We start from the raw sequence: 18,831 nt of genomic DNA on the forward strand, positions 1-18,831 counted from the left end.
TTTGTTACATATAATTCTCTTTGCCTATCTCTCCCACCTATTACGGGACGTCGGATGTAAGCATTGCGGAAAGACTGCCTTAGTTTCATTGCAATTTCTAAATTTTCTCATTACATTACTCTCCTATAAGTACGGAAGCGATTAAGATTATACCGATAAGAACAAATACAGATATTAAAGTCTTTGCTGCTTTTGCCTACCTGACCCTTTTTTCTTTTGACTTTTCCCTGCTAATAAGATCATAGGTCATCTTGAACCAAATTCTAGAAGATAATCAGCTGGATTAGAGTTGTCATCCCCAAACATTAGTTTTGCATTATCTTCGGCTTCAATTAAATCTCCAGATAAAAACTCCTTTAGTTCATCATGAATATTTGTATGTGGATGAGTTTCCATTGCGCCAGCATGATTGTGGTTACTGGCCGAATCATATAATGGTGGCTCCCAATTATGCAATTCAGCCTTAATATTTTGTTCATTCAATGAAGTATTTGGAACGGACCTAATGTCTATAATTCTTTCCTCATTATTGTCGTTGTTATTTTGCTTCGAACTTGCATGATGGTTATTGGTAAAAGGAGATAACGCTGCGACAGAGCTTTTCTTGTTTTCCAATTCCTTTATCTTCGCCAATAAAGCATTCTTCTTTCGTGATTGTATTTCCAAAATTTCGGCCAGGTATTGTAAATATTCGACTGTTCTATCCAAAATAATACCTTTATTTGGTTTTATTTGTTTACCTAGGTCATCGTAGTTTAATAAAGATGGTGGAACCAACTGGCCAAGTTCTTTTATCTTTTGTTTTATTAGTTCTCTTCTTCTTCTTTCGACAGCATTATGAAACTCTCTTTTGCGCCTCAGTTTCTCATCTGAAGTTAATCCACCTAGAATCTTTGGAACACTTCCGGGTCCTAGATTTTCAGTCATATTACTACTTATTGAAGTGTGTCTTGTTCTGGGAGTGTTTATGCTACCATGCCTAAAAGAGGATGAAAGGAAACTTCCTGCGCGAAATGACGATGATGGTGATCTTACTTTTGGGGAATATGTGGAAGATACGGATGCTGGACCCAAAGTTTGCGGATTATAAGAAAATGATGATGAATATGTGTTTGGTGTCATCATATCAGAATTGATGCTAGAAGATAAAGAGGAGCTCAAATCATCAGTTAAGTTATATGTTGTATCATCCGTGCCATGCTGGAATAAAAAGTCTTGTGGTAACTCAGCTTTTAAGCCTTCTTGTTGCTGTAATGGTGTATTCATTGCTCTATCCACAGGTGAGTCGTAAGACGTAGAAAAGGATGACCTCAAGGGAGCCTGCCCTATGGAAGATATGGAATTTTGGGTGACAGGTCTACCGCCTTGGCTTGTTCTAAACATATCGTCCAAGTAAGACGATTGCGACTCTCCTTCTTCATATATGGTCGAAGCTGTTGGTGTTCGCGAATTGGACCTCGCTTGACTACCCATTAAGTTATTGTGATCGTTAGAGTTGTGCATATTGATGTATGAGAGTTTTTCATGCTGTTGAGCCGGGGTCTCACCACCTGGGTAAGCACTTCCATGTATTTTATAATCATCATTGTGGTGTGGAGCGGGTGCCACTAACGAAAAATCTAGAGTTTCCTGGAGAATTTTTGTTTGGTTCATCAGTTCGTCCAGTAGACGTTGGTTCTCAGCCTCACTTTCGTTATTGTTCGTCATCCTTCACTTCTTCAAAAAACAAGTTCGTCTGACCAAAAAAAAAGTATTCTATTAAAGGGTACTTGTCAACCAAGTAATGTGAATGCAGTGGTGTCGTTTTGCTATCTTATATATGCTCACGTAAGACAAAAAATCGGATTGTGAAAAATTCTCCAACGATTCCGTGCAGTTTTTGTTCTTTCCTCTAGCAGAAAATAGCAACTGTGAGTAAAAACTAATGTACTAACTTGCAGTAATATCAAAGGTACTGTTGTCTGGCTCGAATAGCACAATTGTTACCTTTTGTTACTTACAAGAAGGCTTTTCTAATCACCATGGCTTTATTATTTCAAAAGTGACTGGCAAAGAGTCACATCCCGCGGAACGGCCCGGAATAGTGACCCGGCAAAAGGCGATTGTAATGAAGAGGGAGTATTGGTCAAGGCCTATATAGTACTGAAAATAAGGAATGAGGGTGAAAAGGTGAACATTCCAATTGCAATCAGTAATTTAGATTCAGGCTGAGATCACCTTTATTTTCGGCAGTTGCGTATTTTTTTTTCGCTGGTGAAAAGAAAGAACAAGTGTGGAGAATATGAGCGAGGAACAACCTTCCGACCAGGTCAACAGTCTCCGTGATTCATTGAATCGATGGAATCAAACAAGACAGCAGAATTCGCAGGGTTTTAACGAATCTGCTAAGACGCTATTTTCAAGCTGGGCGGATTCCCTTAATACTAGAGCCCAGGATATATATCAGACACTGCCTGTATCTAGACAGGACTTGGTGCAAGACGAGGAGCCGTCGTGGTTCCAACTATCAAGAACGGAAAGAATGGTACTTTTTGTGTGTTTTCTGCTGGGTGCAACGGCTTGTTTTACTCTTTGTATCTTCCTTTTCCCCGTTCTAGCCGCTAAACCAAGAAAGTTTGGTTTATTATGGACAATGGGGTCCTTATTATTTGTGCTTGCGTTTGGGGTGCTTATGGGACCAGTTGCGTACTTAAAACATTTGACTGCAAGGGAAAGGCTGCCTTTTTCGATGTTTTTTTTTGCCACATGCTTCATGACGATTTACTTCGCAGCCTTTTCCAAGAACACGGTGCTGACTATTACGTGTGCACTTTTTGAGTTAATTGCTGTCATTTATTATGCTATTTCATATTTCCCATTCGGTGCAACAGGTTTAAGGATGCTGAGCTCTGCTGGTGTTAATTCTGCAAGAGGCGTTTTACGCATTTGACTTACCATTCATTGTGCATATTGAATTGAATTGATTAATCGAAAAGGAAGTAATATTTATACTATAAGAAACAATAATAAAGAAATTTATAACCCAACCTAATGAAGTAGCATGTAATCAACAAGAAGGAAGTAAAACATGCAGTTGCTCTATATATATAATCACCGTAAAATAATTCAAATAAATAAAACAAAAAAAATTCACTCTTCATCACTCATTAAAGGCACTATTTCATCATAACGGGGAGGCTCATTGCCATGAGAAGGTAGCGAATTTGCTGAACTTGAACTTGCTATTCCTTCCTCTTCTTCATCGTCTTTGACACTTGCTAAAGTGTAACCTTTTTTGAAAAATACGTCCGAACTATCGGTAGAGGTTTCTTTGGGAGCGTTTGGAATCTTAACAGTGCCATTTACTTGTGACGAGCCATTTGTTGGTGAGGAATTATGAGACCTATTGATGGGCGATGGAGTGCTCAATAATTTATCAAGATTATTGAATCTCGATCTATCATTTACTGACGTAGCTCTTGCTCTAGCAACTCCTTGGCCACTATTGCCTGAAACAAATGCGGGATTCGAAATACCGCTGTTCATGACGTTAGCATTCGACAGGCCAGTATCATCGCTGTATCCGGATGGCCCACTAACTGATGTAGTTCTTGATAAGTTCAATTGCTGTATAGATAGCAAATCAGGGTCATACGAAGCCATAATGTTAGGTGATCCCATCGGTGAGACGATAGGAGAAGCTGGAACGGATATGGCTTCTTCGAAAGTGGGAGGCGGCGGGCATGTGGTTCCAAAGAAGTCGCTTTTCATACTCAAGGGAGTTTGGTTGCTTTGGCCTTCCATTGTGGCCATATCATAAGTGGGCAACTCCATATTACCACTGTTGCACTCTTCAGATACCAGGAATATAGGCGTATCAATTAGGACCTCATAATGTCTTAATTTGGATGGACACTCAGGATCAGGCTTACTGATTCTTAGCATAATTTCCAGCTTATGTCTACAGTAAACATTACTGAAGTGTAAACTATCCAAGTACAGGCCTCTTTTTGGTGTGTTTAATCTGGTATGCGTTTTCACGGGCAGCCCAGAGTTGGATTTGATTATTGTTTGATGGAATTTTGGATCATAAACTGGTTTCTCATTTTCTTCATGATTTTTCGAGCTTTTATGGCCGGATAAAAAACCTATTACACTCGGGCGACGGTGCGACGGTCCGTTAACTGCCACATTTTCAGGATTGGGGATACTTGTGTATGCATCGATCCCATAAGGTGGTATTATCTTGGCGGTTCTTTTATCCAAGTCTTCGTACTTGGGAAACTTCAACTTTGTTTCAATGATTATTGGTTCCGTTATACCGAGCCTTTCTTTCTGATTCCCTTTTAAATTGCTGTCGTCGTCAAAAGGGCTATAAGATAAGAGATTGTCATTAAATGAATTTTCAACAATCTCTTCCCTCAGAGCTCTTGTGCCCTTTTCCTTAGTTCTAATTTCAAATAATGATACACTTCTTTCTTTTCTTCTCTTGGAGGCAAAATCTAAATAATAGGGATTGTAAGGATCTTTAGCCACAGGATCTGTTTGATCGTATTCATATTCGTAACCTTTACTAACAAATGTGACTCTTTCAGTGATACTGACATGAATACGTTTGACGCAAACGTTTTTGCAGATTGGTGCCAGTTTAATCTTGATTGGCACTTCACTATTTAGTGACACGTATTTCTGAGCAAAAGAGATTTCGTAAGACAAAGAATCTGTCCAAACCCTATTAATGTAGATGGGTTTATTTGCGGTGGATACTGCAACGGGTGGTGGAGTCCTGATAACTTTAATTGGATACTCTGCAAAAATGTCCTCTTCGCCCGATTCTTCATTTTTAAGTTGATGGGAACTCATGTGTAGATGATTTTTAACCTTACTGAACAAAGTGTTGCTTATCCTCCTATGGGCCTGAGCAGATTCTGTCTCGGTAAGTTTTAATGAAGATGTGGTAGAGCTTAGTGATGAGGAAGAGTCTGGCGACACAATAGGTTGTGGAGAGTTTGAATCTTGACGATAGAAACCTTTTCTATTGATTGCCTTTGTGGCAAGCTTTAGTCTATAACTAACGCGCGCAGAGGGTAAATAGATAGTTTCTGGAATATGATTAGAGAAAACCACCGGTACTAAGAATACGTAGTCTCCAGGTTGGTAAAGATGACTCTTGTTTAAGTCTATGGCATTGAAAAGGTTGTATTTTGTTTTAGTTTTGTCTAAATACAGTCTTTCCTCCGTAGGAATATTCTTGAATAATCTCATTTGACGATCGTTCGCGTTGTTTTCAATCATCTGATCATCTGGAGATATGCTTAATGGTACAAACAAATCGAAGTTTTCATTATTCAAATTCCATTTCATTGACGCAGCATTATAAAACTCCTCATTAAATGTCTTTGTTGGAGGAACACCTGTATTCCAAAACACTTTAACCCTTGAACATAATTCTAATTGCATGTCCGCAAATCGAACTGGTTTCTTAACGGACACTATAACTGCTATGCTGTAGGAGACCATGGAACTGTCGATTTCAACAGACCGTGCATTGGGTTCCGAACCGGAGCCTGCGTGGTCTCCTGAAATATTTTCCCTTAAGAGTGCATCTCTATTTTCATTTATGCTCTCACCACTTTCGGTAGCCGCCGTCGTAGCGGGAAAAGGAGTGTTACCTTCTTGCTGGTCTATACCATCCATGAAAAAATCAGCCTCAGCATCGTCCGTACCATCATTGAGCCCGTTTAGTCTAGCCAGATACTCATCGTCATTCGAGGATATTGTTGGTAGGAAAACGCTTTCACCACTAGTAGATATGGAAATTTTCAAGTATTCATTGGATAAAACTGTTTTGGGACCCAGGAGACCCCTGGCGGTTAAGTATTCTGAGAGAAACTGCTCGTTAAGCTTTTTCGAGTTCGCCAACCTTGAGATAGAAGTTGACGATAAATCGCTTGACGCTACGGCCGATGAATTATGGTCATCATCAAAATCTAGCACCGTGCTATCCTCCTCAATTTGTGAATAGCGTCCCCCTGATATTCTGGGCTCTTGGTCTACCGACAATCTTCCAGAAGCACGGCGGTTAGTGTCGGAAGTCGAGGATCTTGGAGTTGTAGTAGTGCTATCGCTGATAGAGCCCGGGATTGCAGTGGTACTGTGTCGCCTCGTCTCTGGCGGCGGCTGTTTGTTTTGCTTTCTGCCGAGGAGCTGGGCGTCTGTATTACTGCTTCTGATGTTGCCGTTATTAGTGCCGCTTTTCGTTGTATTATTCAAGACAGCAGGTGAGTGAACATTAGCGCTACCTAGTAACGATGAAAGCGCATGCCTGATGGTGGAGGATCTTCTTCGTTGTTGCATGGACCCTAATTTCTTGGTGGGAGATGGTTGAAACGGCTGTCCCTTGGACTGGTTTAAATCTGTTTCTGATAAAGAGTGAGAGGAATTCTTCGCCACTGGTCTTGATGTTATGAACGGCATGTCCGATAGGTTAGGGAGAATTTTGCTTGCTCTTTTCTATTTAAAAGAGTCACCTTTTCGATGGGCCTTTAGAAAATATAAACGTGGCTTATCTCAGAGTTAAGACGGGACCTTCCGAGTAATAATAGCAAGTCGTTTTCTTTTTTTTCTCGTCCCTTTTTTTGTCCCCTCCTAACAAAATTAGAATTGTAGGTGAGAAAAGTGGAGAACCCTTGGAAGAGTCAGATCAGAAATTGGGAAAATAAGAGTAATGGATATCTACGGATGCCGCGAATCTAATTTCAGGAATATACCGCAAGATCAGTATAAAACTATATATAAAGCAGCAAGGGTGATGTGAGCCATGTAGCGATGTAGCAACAGATACTCGGTAATGTAATTATGATGTTCTTTTTTTTGCGGCAATATGGTGTACGTAAATAAGGTTCCGTGCAGTCTGTGCTTGCGACAATGTTATTGACGCATAGACTGTCGAAGTAAAATAAACCTACAATGAAAATAGTTGGTGATCTGGATGTTGTAAAATTCCAAGGGAATATTACAGATACGGGAATAAAAAGTCGGATATCACTGACGCACGCAGTTGAGAAATCCGTATGGATGGGTTGTTAGTATCTTTACTATGAAATCGCTTTGTTCTAGAAAATGAAAAAAGATACGCTCTCTTGATTTTTTTTATAATTTGGTCTGACAACCTGATATCTAAACTAAATAGAAGAAAAAGAGACAAACAGTAAAAATACCAAAAAAAGTTAATAATCTTACGATGACAGGGATTGTGATTGGACTATATAGGTTTTAGGGTTGTGGCTTGCCACTGGTCGAAGTTTACTCATCACTCAGTTAAAGTCACTGCTGAGTGGCTGCTTGTGGCTGGGCGGCTAAGAAGTGCTTTTGTGAGAACGAACGTTAATAAAGAAATTTCTGAACTTTCTTTTGGGCTTCATTGTTAAAACCACTTTACAAAGCCACTTAGTAGCCAAACTTTCGCTGCGGCCGAATATCATTAAGGCAGTTCCTGCGCCCTCCGAATGGCGCTAACTGAAATGCCAATACAGCGGATAAGGGAGGGTCGTTCGAAGAAGTATTATCTTCTTGGAAACTGTTAAGGTTAGTGATTCCTGTGCACTATGTCCTATTCTTCGAGAGTTAAGCGATGAATGCAGAGAATTAGCCATCGTTCGTGAGATTTGGGTGAATAATTAGATAATTGTTGGGATTCCATTGTTAATAAAGGCTATAATATTAGGTATACAGAATATACTAGAAGTTCTCCTCGAGGATATAGGAATCCACAAAAGGGAATCGATAGTTCTACATAGTGTTATAAATTTATCTTCTTTCCTTTTATATGTTGTCATTCATTATCCTATTACATTATCGATCCTTGCATTTCAGCTTCCATTAGATTGAATGACTGTTTCTCAATCTTTATGCCATCCTCTTGCACCGCATATTATAATATACTATTAAATAGATGATATCAGAATTTCATTCCAACAGAACTATTGTTTCGTACGTGTTTCATACATGTTTTATGTCTAGGTTGGTAAATCTAGTAATGCTGAGGTATCTCATCTTGAGATACAACAGCATCCATCAATTACAAGCGGATTTAGCTCAGTTGGGAGAGCGCCAGACTGAAGAAAAAACTTCGGTCAAGTTATCTGGAGGTCCTGTGTTCGATCCACAGAATTCGCACGTTACTTTTTTCTACACGTCTTTTTTTTGTTCCTAGGGCCGTTTCTCCGCGCTGATTGGTCGCCCGGGTGATGCAGTTGCGGCCGGCCCTGGCCAATCAGATCCCTTTAAAAATGGGCCCGGTGCGCTTCTACCCCTTCACGCCTTTTACGCCTTTTTCGAATCTTGTATTTATTGTAATTATTATACATTGGACATATCTAAATTCACATCAGACTTCAATTTTTCAATTTACTTTCTGAATTAGAGCCCTTTCCTCCATACAAGTAGAGATATTATACTGTCATAGCTCTTTCAATTGATCTTATTAGATTGTCCCCATCCTTCCCATTGACGTTATTACTCCCTCTCTTTTTTCGTTTTTAACTGATTTCTCATATATTCCCAAAACAGGCATATATACTCGACGTCAAGAAAGAAAAGAAAAGAAAACCCTCATAAAATTATAATCGAGAAAGTTTTATTTTTCCTCATCGCGAACCATTAGTATAACAGATTGATCGTTCAGCTCTTATAACAATCGCAAGAACAGTAACAAAATAAAAATACACGCACATACAATAATGTTGGCTCGTACTGCTGCTATTCGTTCTCTATCGAGAACCTTAATTAACTCTACCAGAGCTGCAAGACCTGCTGCTGCTGCTTTGGCCTCCACCAGAAGACTAGCTTCTACCAAGGCTCAGCCAACAGAAGTTTCCTCCATCTTGGAGGAAAGAATTAAGGGCGTCTCCGACGAGGCCAATTTGAATGAAACAGGTAGAGTTCTTGCAGTCGGTGATGGTATTGCCCGTGTCTTTGGTTTGAACAACATTCAAGCTGAAGAATTGGTTGAGTTCTCCTCCGGTGTTAAAGGTATGGCTTTGAACTTGGAACCAGGTCAAGTCGGTATTGTTCTTTTCGGTTCCGATAGACTGGTCAAAGAAGGTGAATTGGTCAAGAGAACCGGTAACATTGTTGATGTTCCAGTCGGCCCAGGTCTTTTGGGTAGAGTCGTCGACGCTCTAGGTAACCCTATCGATGGTAAAGGTCCTATTGACGCTGCCGGTCGTTCGAGAGCTCAAGTCAAAGCTCCAGGTATCTTGCCAAGAAGATCTGTCCATGAGCCAGTCCAAACCGGTTTGAAAGCCGTTGACGCCTTGGTTCCTATCGGTAGAGGTCAAAGAGAATTGATCATTGGGGATCGTCAAACAGGTAAGACCGCTGTCGCCTTGGACACCATCCTAAATCAAAAGAGATGGAATAACGGTAGTGACGAATCTAAGAAGCTGTACTGTGTTTATGTTGCCGTTGGACAAAAAAGATCCACCGTTGCTCAATTGGTCCAAACTTTAGAACAACATGATGCCATGAAGTACTCTATTATTGTTGCAGCTACTGCATCTGAAGCCGCTCCCCTACAATACTTGGCTCCTTTTACCGCCGCATCCATTGGTGAATGGTTCAGAGATAATGGAAAGCACGCTTTGATCGTCTACGACGATTTGTCGAAGCAAGCCGTGGCATACCGTCAATTATCTTTGTTGTTGAGACGTCCTCCTGGTCGTGAAGCCTACCCTGGTGATGTCTTTTACTTGCATTCAAGATTGCTGGAAAGAGCCGCTAAGCTGTCCGAAAAGGAAGGTTCTGGTTCTTTAACTGCCTTGCCCGTTATTGAAACCCAAGGTGGTGATGTCTCCGCTTATATTCCAACCAATGTCATTTCCATTACTGATGGGCAAATTTTCTTGGAAGCTGAATTATTCTACAAGGGTATCAGACCTGCTATTAATGTCGGTTTGTCCGTCTCTCGTGTCGGTTCTGCTGCCCAAGTTAAGGCTTTGAAGCAAGTTGCTGGTTCCTTGAAATTGTTTTTAGCTCAATACAGAGAAGTCGCTGCTTTTGCTCAATTCGGTTCCGATTTGGATGCCTCCACCAAGCAAACTTTGGTCAGAGGTGAAAGATTGACCCAATTGTTGAAGCAAAATCAATATTCTCCTTTGGCTACAGAGGAACAAGTTCCATTGATTTATGCCGGTGTTAATGGTCATTTGGATGGTATTGAACTATCAAGAATTGGTGAATTTGAATCTTCTTTCTTGTCTTATCTAAAATCCAACCACAATGAGCTTTTGACTGAAATTAGAGAAAAGGGTGAATTGTCTAAAGAATTGTTGGCATCTCTAAAGAGTGCTACCGAATCCTTTGTTGCCACTTTTTAATGTGAACTAAAAATAAAAATGAATATAAGGTACGTCTCAAAAAGAAATGTAAATATAGAAATTTTAAAAAAAAAATGAAAAAACATAACTAAATTTAAAGTGCAGCCTAACAATAACCCAGAAAATCTAAATATCTTAGAATTTTTTTATTTTGATTATTATATATTATTATTATTCTTATGGTAAATAATGCCCCTACTTTTCTTCTAAGGAAAATAAGTAACTACAGAAATAAGGAAATATCGCCTGCAAGCGGTTTTTATTCAAGAGTTTTTTTTTTTTACAAGAGCCTCTAGTTTATTCCATTTTAAGCACTGACTCTTTTTTTCCGCCACTATTTCTTATAAAAGGCCCGAATTTCTGACACGGACGTTGCTTTTAATAATAAAATACTGAATGACAGTTAAAAAATTCAGGTCGTCAGCCAATTCGTTTAATTTGAATATGCCTGAATCAGTGGCCATTATAGGCGCAGGATTGGTAGGCTGTCTTGCAGCATTGGCATTCTCCAAAGAGGGCTACCATGTCACACTTTATGATTTTAGACAAGATCCTCGGTTAGACACCACCGAAAATAAAAATTTGAAATCCATTAATTTGGCTATTTCCGCTCGTGGAATTGATGCTTTGAAGTCAGTAGATCATGATGCCTGTGAACATATCTTACAAGATATGATTCCCATGAAAGGCAGAATGATTCATGATTTGAAAGGCGAACAGGAATCTCAATTGTATGGCTTACATGGAGAAGCTATCAATTCTATCAATAGATCTGTATTAAATAATAGCCTTTTGGATGAATTAGAAAAATCTACAACAGAATTGAAGTTCGGTCACAAGTTAGTTAAAATCGAATGGACAGACGATAAACAAATCTGTCATTTTGCTGTTGGCGGCGATTTGAGGGTACCACATACTGAATATTTTGATTTTGTCATAGGTTGTGATGGTGCATACTCTGCGACAAGATCCCAAATGCAACGTAAAGTTGAAATGGATTTTTCACAAGAATATATGGATTTACGTTACATTGAACTTTACATCCCGGCCACCGAGGCATTCAAGCCAAAGTTTGGCGGAAATTTTGCTATAGCTCCTGACCATTTGCACATTTGGCCTCGTCATAAATTCATGTTAATTGCGCTCGCCAACAGTGATGGCTCGTTCACTTCAACCTTTTTCGGCTCTAAAGATCAAATATCAGATCTGATAACTTCCAAGTCACGTGTGAAGAAATTCTTAATCGAAAACTTTCCTGATATTGTTAATATTATGGACTTGGACGACGCTGTCAAAAGGTTTATCACCTATCCAAAGGAAAGTCTTGTTTGTGTAAACTGTAAGCCATACGATGTGCCTGGCGGAAAGGCGATCCTGCTCGGTGACGCTGCTCATGCAATGGTCCCATTTTACGGCCAGGGTATGAATTGCGGATTCGAAGATGTAAGAGTTCTTATGGCGCTATTGAAAATGCACTCGGGAGATCGTTCAAGAGCCTTTGCTGAGTACACTCAAACAAGACACAAGGATCTAGTGTCTATCACTCAACTGGCAAAAAGAAATTACAAAGAGATGTCTCATGACGTTACGTCTAAACGTTTTTTATTAAGAAGAAAGCTGGATGCCCTCTTTAGTATTATAATGAAGGACAGGTGGATACCTTTGTATACTATGATATCTTTCAGATCCGATATCCCGTATTCTAGAGCTTTAGAAAGGACTGGAAGGCAAACACGTATCTTGAAATTCTTAGAATCTTTGACACTCGGTATGTTATCTGTTGGTGGTTACAAGCTTTTTAAGTTTTTGACAAAAGAACGTTCCTAAATCCAACATAATTCCAGCCCATGTCGGCTAGCAGAGGATCATTAGAATAAGTAGTATATATCTATATATATATAAATGTATGATCATGATCACCCGAAACGGTGCTGTTCGCGCTTTCTTTGTTTACATTTTAGTAGAATATTTATGAAGAAAATATCCATATAAGTCGAAGCGTTTATTTGTTGGCCAAATATGCTATCAGATCACACATATAAATCATTTCATAGGTTTTTCAAGGTAGTGAATTCAGCAGGTGGTTACATAAGATGACTACCCAACTAAGGTATGAAAATAACGATGACGATGAAAGAGTAGAACATAATCTCTTTACCAATAGATCCACCATGATGGCGAATTTTGAAGAATGGATCAAAATGGCTACAGATAATAAAATCAATTCCCGAAATAGTTGGAATTTCGCATTAATTGACTATTTTTATGACTTGGACGTTCTGAAAGATGGCGAGAATAACATTAATTTCCAGAAGGCATCTGCCACGTTGGATGGGTGTATTAAGATTTACTCTTCTAGAGTTGATTCAGTGACAACGGAAACAGGTAAGTTATTGAGTGGGTTGGCTCAAAGAAAGACGAATGGGACACCTAACGGGGTTGATAGTAACGGCGGAAATGGTGACGGGCTGGAAGGTGAAGCCAACGAAGCAAGTGTACAGATTGATCCCTTGACTGGTATGCCTATATCGAGCGATCCTGACGTGAATAATACTAGACGGAGAGTTTACAACAGGGTTTTAGAGACCACATTGGTGGAGTTTGAAACGATTAAGATGAAAGAGCTAGACCAGGAACTAATAATTGACCCATTATTTAAAAAAGCTCTAGTTGATTTTGATGAAGGTGGCGCCAAGAGTTTACTGTTGAACACATTAAACATAGACAACACTTCTAGAGTTATTTTCGACGCATCCATTAAGGACACACAACACGTTAAGCAAGGTGAAATTCAAAGTAAAGAAGGAGAGCTAATTGAAGGCGATAGTCTAGTGGATGACGAGAAAGAACCCAGTCAGTCATTGATATGCAGTCGTAACGATTCAATAGTAAATGGTTCGGCTGTCAGCGCACCCTCGGTGGAAGATGAGATTTTATCTCTTGGTATGGATTTCATAAAGTTTGATCAAATTGCTGTTTGTGAAATTTCAGGATCAATTGAACAACTAAGGAACGTTGTCGAAGATATTAATCAAGCGAAAGGTTTTATAGAAAACGTGAATAATAAATTCGATAACTTTTTAACTGAGGAGGAACTGCAAGAAGCTGTCCCAGATAATGCCGAAGACGATATCGATGGATTTGATATGAGCATGCAACAGGAGCTAGAATATCCTGATGAAAATAATGATAATACGTCACATGATGAACAAGATGATGAAAATATCAACACTACTACAGGAAGTATATTCGAAAAAGACTTGATGGCATATTTTGATGAAAATCTAAATAGAAACTGGAGAGGAAGAGAACATTGGAAAGTACGAAATTTCAAGAAAATGAATCTAGCGAATAAAGAGTCCAATCTGTTAGAAGAAACGCGAGCTGTTATAGGGGATACTACTGATAAGAACACAACAGACGACAAGCCAGCAGATACTAAGAAGAAGAATAAGCAGAAAAAGGCTCTGGAAATTGACTTCTTCAAAATAGATGATGGTTTTGAAGACAAAATCTTCGCGCCAAAAGGGAGGACAAAGATTGATATGCCGATTAAGAATAGAAAGAATGACTCTCATTATCTACTACCGGATGACTTCCACTTTTCCACCGATAGGATAACAAGATTGTTCATTAAACCGGGACAGAAAATGAGCTTATTCAGTCATAGGAAGCATACCAGAGGCGACGTTAATTCAGGGCTTTATGAAAAGAGTACAGCTTCTGTCAACAATTCGAATAATGACGCTCCTGCTATTGCAGATGAACACTTTTGGGCAGATAATTACGAAAAGAAAGAACAAGAGGAAAAAGAAATGGAGCAGTCTAAAGAGGTTGGTGATGTAGTGGGTGGAGCGCTGGATAATCCCTTTGAAGATGACCTTGACGGTGTTGACTTTAACCAAGCTTTTGAAGGGACAGACGATAACGAGGAGGCCAGTGTGAAACTCGATTTACAGGACGACGAAGATCATAAGTACCCCATCCGCGAAAACAAAGTCACTTATTCAAGAGTTTCAAAAAAGGTTGACGTAAGAAGACTAAAGAAAAACGTGTGGAAATCGATCAACAACTTGATACAAGAACAAGACACGAAAAAAAATGAGAAGGCAAATTCCAATGACAATGAAATCTATAAAGAAGACGAAACAATCAAGGAATTGAAATTTTCTGATATTATTCAGGGTATAAGTAAAATGTATTCGGATGATACATTAAAGGACATTTCAACAAGCTTTTGTTTCATATGCCTTCTGCATTTAGCCAATGAGCATGGGTTGCAGATAACTAATACCGAAAGCTACGATGACCTGGTCGTGAATTATGAGGATCTAGCAACAGCACAAGCAGCATCATAATTGATGATCTTTGTATTTTTTTTTTTTTTTTGTGCTGCGAAGTTTCTTAAAGCCTTCGGGCTTACGAAATCCTTTATCACCGAAAGGGGACCGCTTCGAAAAATTGAGTATAAAACAAGGTACTTTATTTTTATAGACAATAATGAAACGAGAGAGTAGATCGAGAGTGAATTCCAATATGTCTAGAACCATTCCATTTCTTTTCAAATTAGTTAACAGGGCAGTAATTTTACCTACGGCAGGTTTTACGCTGGGAGTTGGCGCATTTGTAAAGGCATGGCCGGATGATGCTGGCGTCCTATCATTGAACGATCCGCAAACGCCGGCAGAGTTGATTAGTGCAACTAAGAGCCGGCAACCTATGGAGCTACAGAGAATTGATATTCTCACTCAAATCGAGAAAAGCGAAGTCTACAACAAACTAGCCCAGGATGATAAGATGCACCATGTCTTATTTAGTGAGAAAATACCTAGCGGACATAGGGAATACCATGTAGGACAAGGCCTCTTGTTCGGTAAAGGAAAGCTTGAAATTGATCCTTTGGTTTTCCATGACTTGAATCATGGTGAATTGACCGTGATTTATCATTTAGGCGCTGAGTTAGGAAACCGAGACGGTAATGTTCATAAAGGTTTACTGTCATTGTTGCTAGATGAAGCATTATGTTATTGTGGCTTTCCTCTGTTGCCTAGCAAAAGAGGTGTAACTGCAAGACTGTCCCTAGAGTTTCTTGAGGATATTCCTGTGGATACTACGATTATGTTAAAGGCAAGTGTCAAGGAGATCAAAGGTAGAAAATGTATCATTGAGGGGCACTTGGAACAGTTTCCATCGGAAAGTCCTTCAAAAAATGGAATCAAAAATTGGAACTTACTCCGCATTTGGGGTTCCAATGATAAACGGGAGGTGGCAAAGAAATTTGCCAATGCCAACTGCGTCCTTGTTGAGCCTACTTGGTTCAAGTATTTCAAATGGCTTGATATGTTTTGAAGAAGCAAGCCCGCCTCAAAATAGCCTATTCCATGTTAATTAATATTCTATATTCAAAAGAGTTATACATAAATACTGCATGTACTTACCGCCGAAGCACAAACGTGCCACTCCTATGAACACTTGCTTTCTATTTATAGTGGGGCTAATATGCGATGGCGTAAAGCTACTCCAGCCTCCTTCTTTTCATATCTTCGTGACTGTCACTATGTGTTGGTGTAGCCATCGAACTTCCACTAGATTTGTTCTTCCTTTTCTTACTATTGGCACCTGAAGTTGAGCCTGATTGACTTTTTCCCGTACCGTCTAGATCAAACGCCAAGTCATCTATATCGAACGGCGCTTGAGCGCCTCCTTGGTTCTGGTTCGCAAACTCGCTTGGATATGATCTTTCAAACTGCGATAGCACCGACGAGCAAAAGTCCCAATCGAAATTTGGAGGCTGGAATAATGCGATGTCTCTATTACGCAGCTGTTCGCACCATTGCTGTTCTGACACGTTTTGGCCCGGACCCTGCTGAGGTGGTTGTATCATCATGTCCGGGTTATTTTGGAAAAGAATATGTGCTATTTGACCACCTTTACCATTTTCCCTAGTCGGTATGGTCGAGAATTTACCTGAAAGATCGGCTATCTGATTCTTGTAAGATTTTCTAAGCTTCACAGCTTTAGTGCCGTCCAAATTTGTTCTTGCCACTTGTCTGGAGATGTCGTCCAGGCCATACACCGATATCAAGTCCTGTAGGGGATTTGGTTGCTGATACGTATATGTAGTCTCTGGATCCACGTAATAGTAGTATGAGGGGACCGTAGTTTCGTCTACACTGGAAGCCATTATTATCGTATTTTCTATTCGTTCACTTACTGTTGCTATTCCAACTTATTATATAGGTCTATATTTATGTTCCACACTGTTGTCAGATCAGGAATGGAACGAAGAGGCTCTATTTAAACCGAAGATACCTCTTCGTTTCTCAATATTGTTGGCTGGGCTTTTCTTTTTTTTTCCTTCCACGTCTATCTATTGTCTCCATCAAAATTAAGAAAAAGAAATGTAGAACGATGAGCCAAACGAGGCTAAGACAGTCATGCATCTGTACATTCCTTAATGTTTGGGTGCATGTACTCAATTCATGTTTGTTTTTTTTCAAACCAAGAATTGGAATGGAAACAGGCGGCCGAAATTCGCTGCCACAGCACATCGGAGGAAAAAGGCGAGGGGGGTGGAATGGTGGACTAATTGTTTGTTGAGCCCAGCAAGCAGTTCTCAATAGACGGTTGTTGGACGGGGCGCAAGGGTGCATCCAGAGGAAACTTTGTTTGGCTTCCGTCTGGAGACCGGACCTAGCCGGCCTAGCATTCTTTCTCTAAGCAGAGAGAAGGGAATCTTTTTACTGCGAGAAGAGATGTTTGAATCCAGCAGTAAGTAGTACGCTTCTTTCTCATCTATTTGCAGAATCGTTTTATTAAAATACTTTTAAAGAGTTAAGATTTTGATATTTAGTTCATTTTCCACTCTAAAGAAAACCACCAAACAGGGACAATACACTGAACGATAAAAGTATGTGATATATGATAGGATGCTAGAATGAATGGCCTAGACTACAATGTTATGAGAACAACATTTGATATTTGTGGCGATGAGAACAAACATGGTACATATGGAAATGAAATGAGATGCCTAATTTGGGCTAAACAACATACGCACACACGCACATTTATTTGCTGGTACATCTGAAGTCTGCACATCAAAGTGATAGTGGAAAATATGTATGAAAAAATTTCTCCAAAAGATAATATACGAGAATCTCATAACCGGTCATTCCTCAGAATACAATTCTTGGAGCTGTTATACTAACAAGTTATTTTATTATATTTTTTTTTTGATTAGATGGCCTCCTTACCTCACCCAAAGATTGTCAAGAAGCACACCAAGAAGTTCAAGCGTCACCACTCTGACCGTTACCACAGAGTTTCTGAAAACTGGAGAAAGCAAAAGGGTATTGACTCTGTTGTTAGAAGAAGATTCAGAGGTAACATTTCTCAACCAAAGATTGGTTACGGTTCTAACAAGAAGACCAAGTTTTTGTCACCATCTGGTCACAAGACTTTCTTAGTCGCTAACGTTAAGGATTTGGAAACCTTGACCATGCACACCAAGACTTACGCTGCTGAAATTGCTCACAACATCTCTGCTAAGAACAGAGTTGTCATTTTGGCCAGAGCTAAGGCTTTAGGTGTTAAGGTCACCAACCCAAAGGGTCGTTTGGCTTTGGAAGCTTAAATTAAATAAAGTTTTACAAAATAATAATCTTCATTTAATTTCAAATTTCAATAAAAAAATATCAAATCAAACATAACTTTTAAATCTACCATTAGATAACTGTATAAAGTGATTTATTGATTTTTAATTTTGTTTTCATTATCTATCAAACTAGGGCATCTTTTCTCACTTGCAGTAATAACTTCTTGTGCACTCAGTAATATATCCAGCCGACGAGCAAAGCAATAACGGCAATGATAAGCAGTGCTCTGGAACTCAAACCTTGCCCATTATCTGGTGATTCTGGCACTCTTCTCGATGATTTTGAAGCGTACTTTCTAGACGGCTTTTGTCTCGGTAACGCGGAGTGAAATACTTTGATCTTCTTGAAGATTATGTCATCCTTGTATTGCTCTTCCAAATTAGGCCAGTTTGACAATAGCTTGTCATCCTCCATGTCTTCATGAGTTGCTGGGATAGGAAGTGTAACGATCAAGAATTTATCCTGCTTTTGGTTCATTTCATACTCAGTGGTCGATTTAGGTAATCCAAGGAAAACGATTTGGACATTCACACTTTCATGAGCACCTATGATGGCGACATTGGGCCTCACGCAATACTTTGTGGGGGCACTGGTCCTCACCTTAAATATCACTCTCTTGTCATCATCGTTCTCGAGCTTTATATACTCCGTTGATTGTTCATTAAGGGGAGCTGAAGTATTACATATTAGTAACCTGTTACATCGTACCAAGGGCAGCGAAGTTCTCCGCACAATAGCAATTACCGTCAAACATACCTTTGAACACCAGTTTTTCTGGCACTATCCTCATTGTTTATTGGCCTGAATTAGTACTATAT

At 39.5% G+C, this 18,831-nt stretch overlaps 10 protein-coding genes and 1 non-coding gene across 11 annotated transcripts; 7 read left to right on the forward strand and 4 right to left on the reverse strand.

The window, feature by feature from the left end:
• Positions 1-246: 246 nt before the first annotated feature.
• Positions 247-1,707, reverse strand: RTG3 (Rtg3p; the record flags this gene model as incomplete). The annotated part of the gene is made up of 1 exon (XM_033908613.1): positions 247-1,707. One exon carries the CDS (start codon positions 1,705-1,707, stop codon positions 247-249), a length of 1,461 nt encoding a protein of 486 aa, XP_033764504.1.
• Positions 1,708-2,281: 574 nt separating this feature from the next.
• SFT2 (Sft2p) lies at positions 2,282-2,929 on the forward strand (the record flags this gene model as incomplete). The annotated part of the gene is made up of 1 exon (XM_033908614.1): positions 2,282-2,929. One exon carries the CDS (start codon positions 2,282-2,284, stop codon positions 2,927-2,929), a length of 648 nt encoding a protein of 215 aa, XP_033764505.1.
• A 200-nt stretch (positions 2,930-3,129) lies between these two features.
• ECM21 (Ecm21p) lies at positions 3,130-6,456 on the reverse strand (the record flags this gene model as incomplete). The annotated part of the gene is made up of 1 exon (XM_033908615.1): positions 3,130-6,456. One exon carries the CDS (start codon positions 6,454-6,456, stop codon positions 3,130-3,132), a length of 3,327 nt encoding a protein of 1,108 aa, XP_033764506.1.
• A 1,609-nt stretch (positions 6,457-8,065) lies between these two features.
• On the forward strand, positions 8,066-8,157 carry SPAR_Btrna2F. The gene has a single exon. It is a non-coding gene; the product is annotated as a tRNA-Phe (tRNA).
• A 563-nt stretch (positions 8,158-8,720) lies between these two features.
• On the forward strand, positions 8,721-10,358 carry ATP1 (F1F0 ATP synthase subunit alpha; the record flags this gene model as incomplete). The annotated part of the gene is made up of 1 exon (XM_033908616.1): positions 8,721-10,358. The coding sequence occupies one exon, from the start codon at positions 8,721-8,723 to the stop codon at positions 10,356-10,358; it is 1,638 nt and encodes a 545-aa protein (XP_033764507.1).
• Positions 10,359-10,754: 396 nt separating this feature from the next.
• On the forward strand, positions 10,755-12,185 carry BNA4 (kynurenine 3-monooxygenase; the record flags this gene model as incomplete). Its single annotated transcript, XM_033908617.1, has 1 exon — positions 10,755-12,185. The coding sequence occupies one exon, from the start codon at positions 10,755-10,757 to the stop codon at positions 12,183-12,185; it is 1,431 nt and encodes a 476-aa protein (XP_033764508.1).
• A 266-nt stretch (positions 12,186-12,451) lies between these two features.
• Positions 12,452-14,716, forward strand: BRN1 (condensin subunit BRN1; the record flags this gene model as incomplete). Its single annotated transcript, XM_033908618.1, has 1 exon — positions 12,452-14,716. One exon carries the CDS (start codon positions 12,452-12,454, stop codon positions 14,714-14,716), a length of 2,265 nt encoding a protein of 754 aa, XP_033764509.1.
• A 142-nt stretch (positions 14,717-14,858) lies between these two features.
• On the forward strand, positions 14,859-15,707 carry MRX3 (Mrx3p; the record flags this gene model as incomplete). The annotated part of the gene is made up of 1 exon (XM_033908619.1): positions 14,859-15,707. The coding sequence occupies one exon, from the start codon at positions 14,859-14,861 to the stop codon at positions 15,705-15,707; it is 849 nt and encodes a 282-aa protein (XP_033764510.1).
• A 166-nt stretch (positions 15,708-15,873) lies between these two features.
• Positions 15,874-16,542, reverse strand: ROX3 (Rox3p; the record flags this gene model as incomplete). The annotated part of the gene is made up of 1 exon (XM_033908620.1): positions 15,874-16,542. One exon carries the CDS (start codon positions 16,540-16,542, stop codon positions 15,874-15,876), a length of 669 nt encoding a protein of 222 aa, XP_033764511.1.
• Positions 16,543-17,598: 1,056 nt separating this feature from the next.
• Positions 17,599-17,991, forward strand: RPL32 (60S ribosomal protein eL32; the record flags this gene model as incomplete). The annotated part of the gene is made up of 1 exon (XM_033908621.1): positions 17,599-17,991. The coding sequence occupies one exon, from the start codon at positions 17,599-17,601 to the stop codon at positions 17,989-17,991; it is 393 nt and encodes a 130-aa protein (XP_033764512.1).
• Positions 17,992-18,184: 193 nt separating this feature from the next.
• SCS22 (phospholipid metabolism-regulating protein SCS22) lies at positions 18,185-18,803 on the reverse strand (the record flags this gene model as incomplete). The annotated part of the gene is made up of 2 exons (XM_033908622.1): positions 18,185-18,684; positions 18,770-18,803. The coding sequence occupies 2 exons, from the start codon at positions 18,801-18,803 to the stop codon at positions 18,185-18,187; spliced, it is 534 nt and encodes a 177-aa protein (XP_033764513.1).
• Between the last annotated feature and the right edge of the window lie 28 nt (positions 18,804-18,831).

The sequence above is a fragment of the Saccharomyces paradoxus genome, chromosome II (genome assembly GCF_002079055.1).
Source record: "Saccharomyces paradoxus chromosome II, complete sequence".
Taxonomy (NCBI): Eukaryota; Fungi; Ascomycota; class Saccharomycetes; order Saccharomycetales; family Saccharomycetaceae; genus Saccharomyces; species Saccharomyces paradoxus.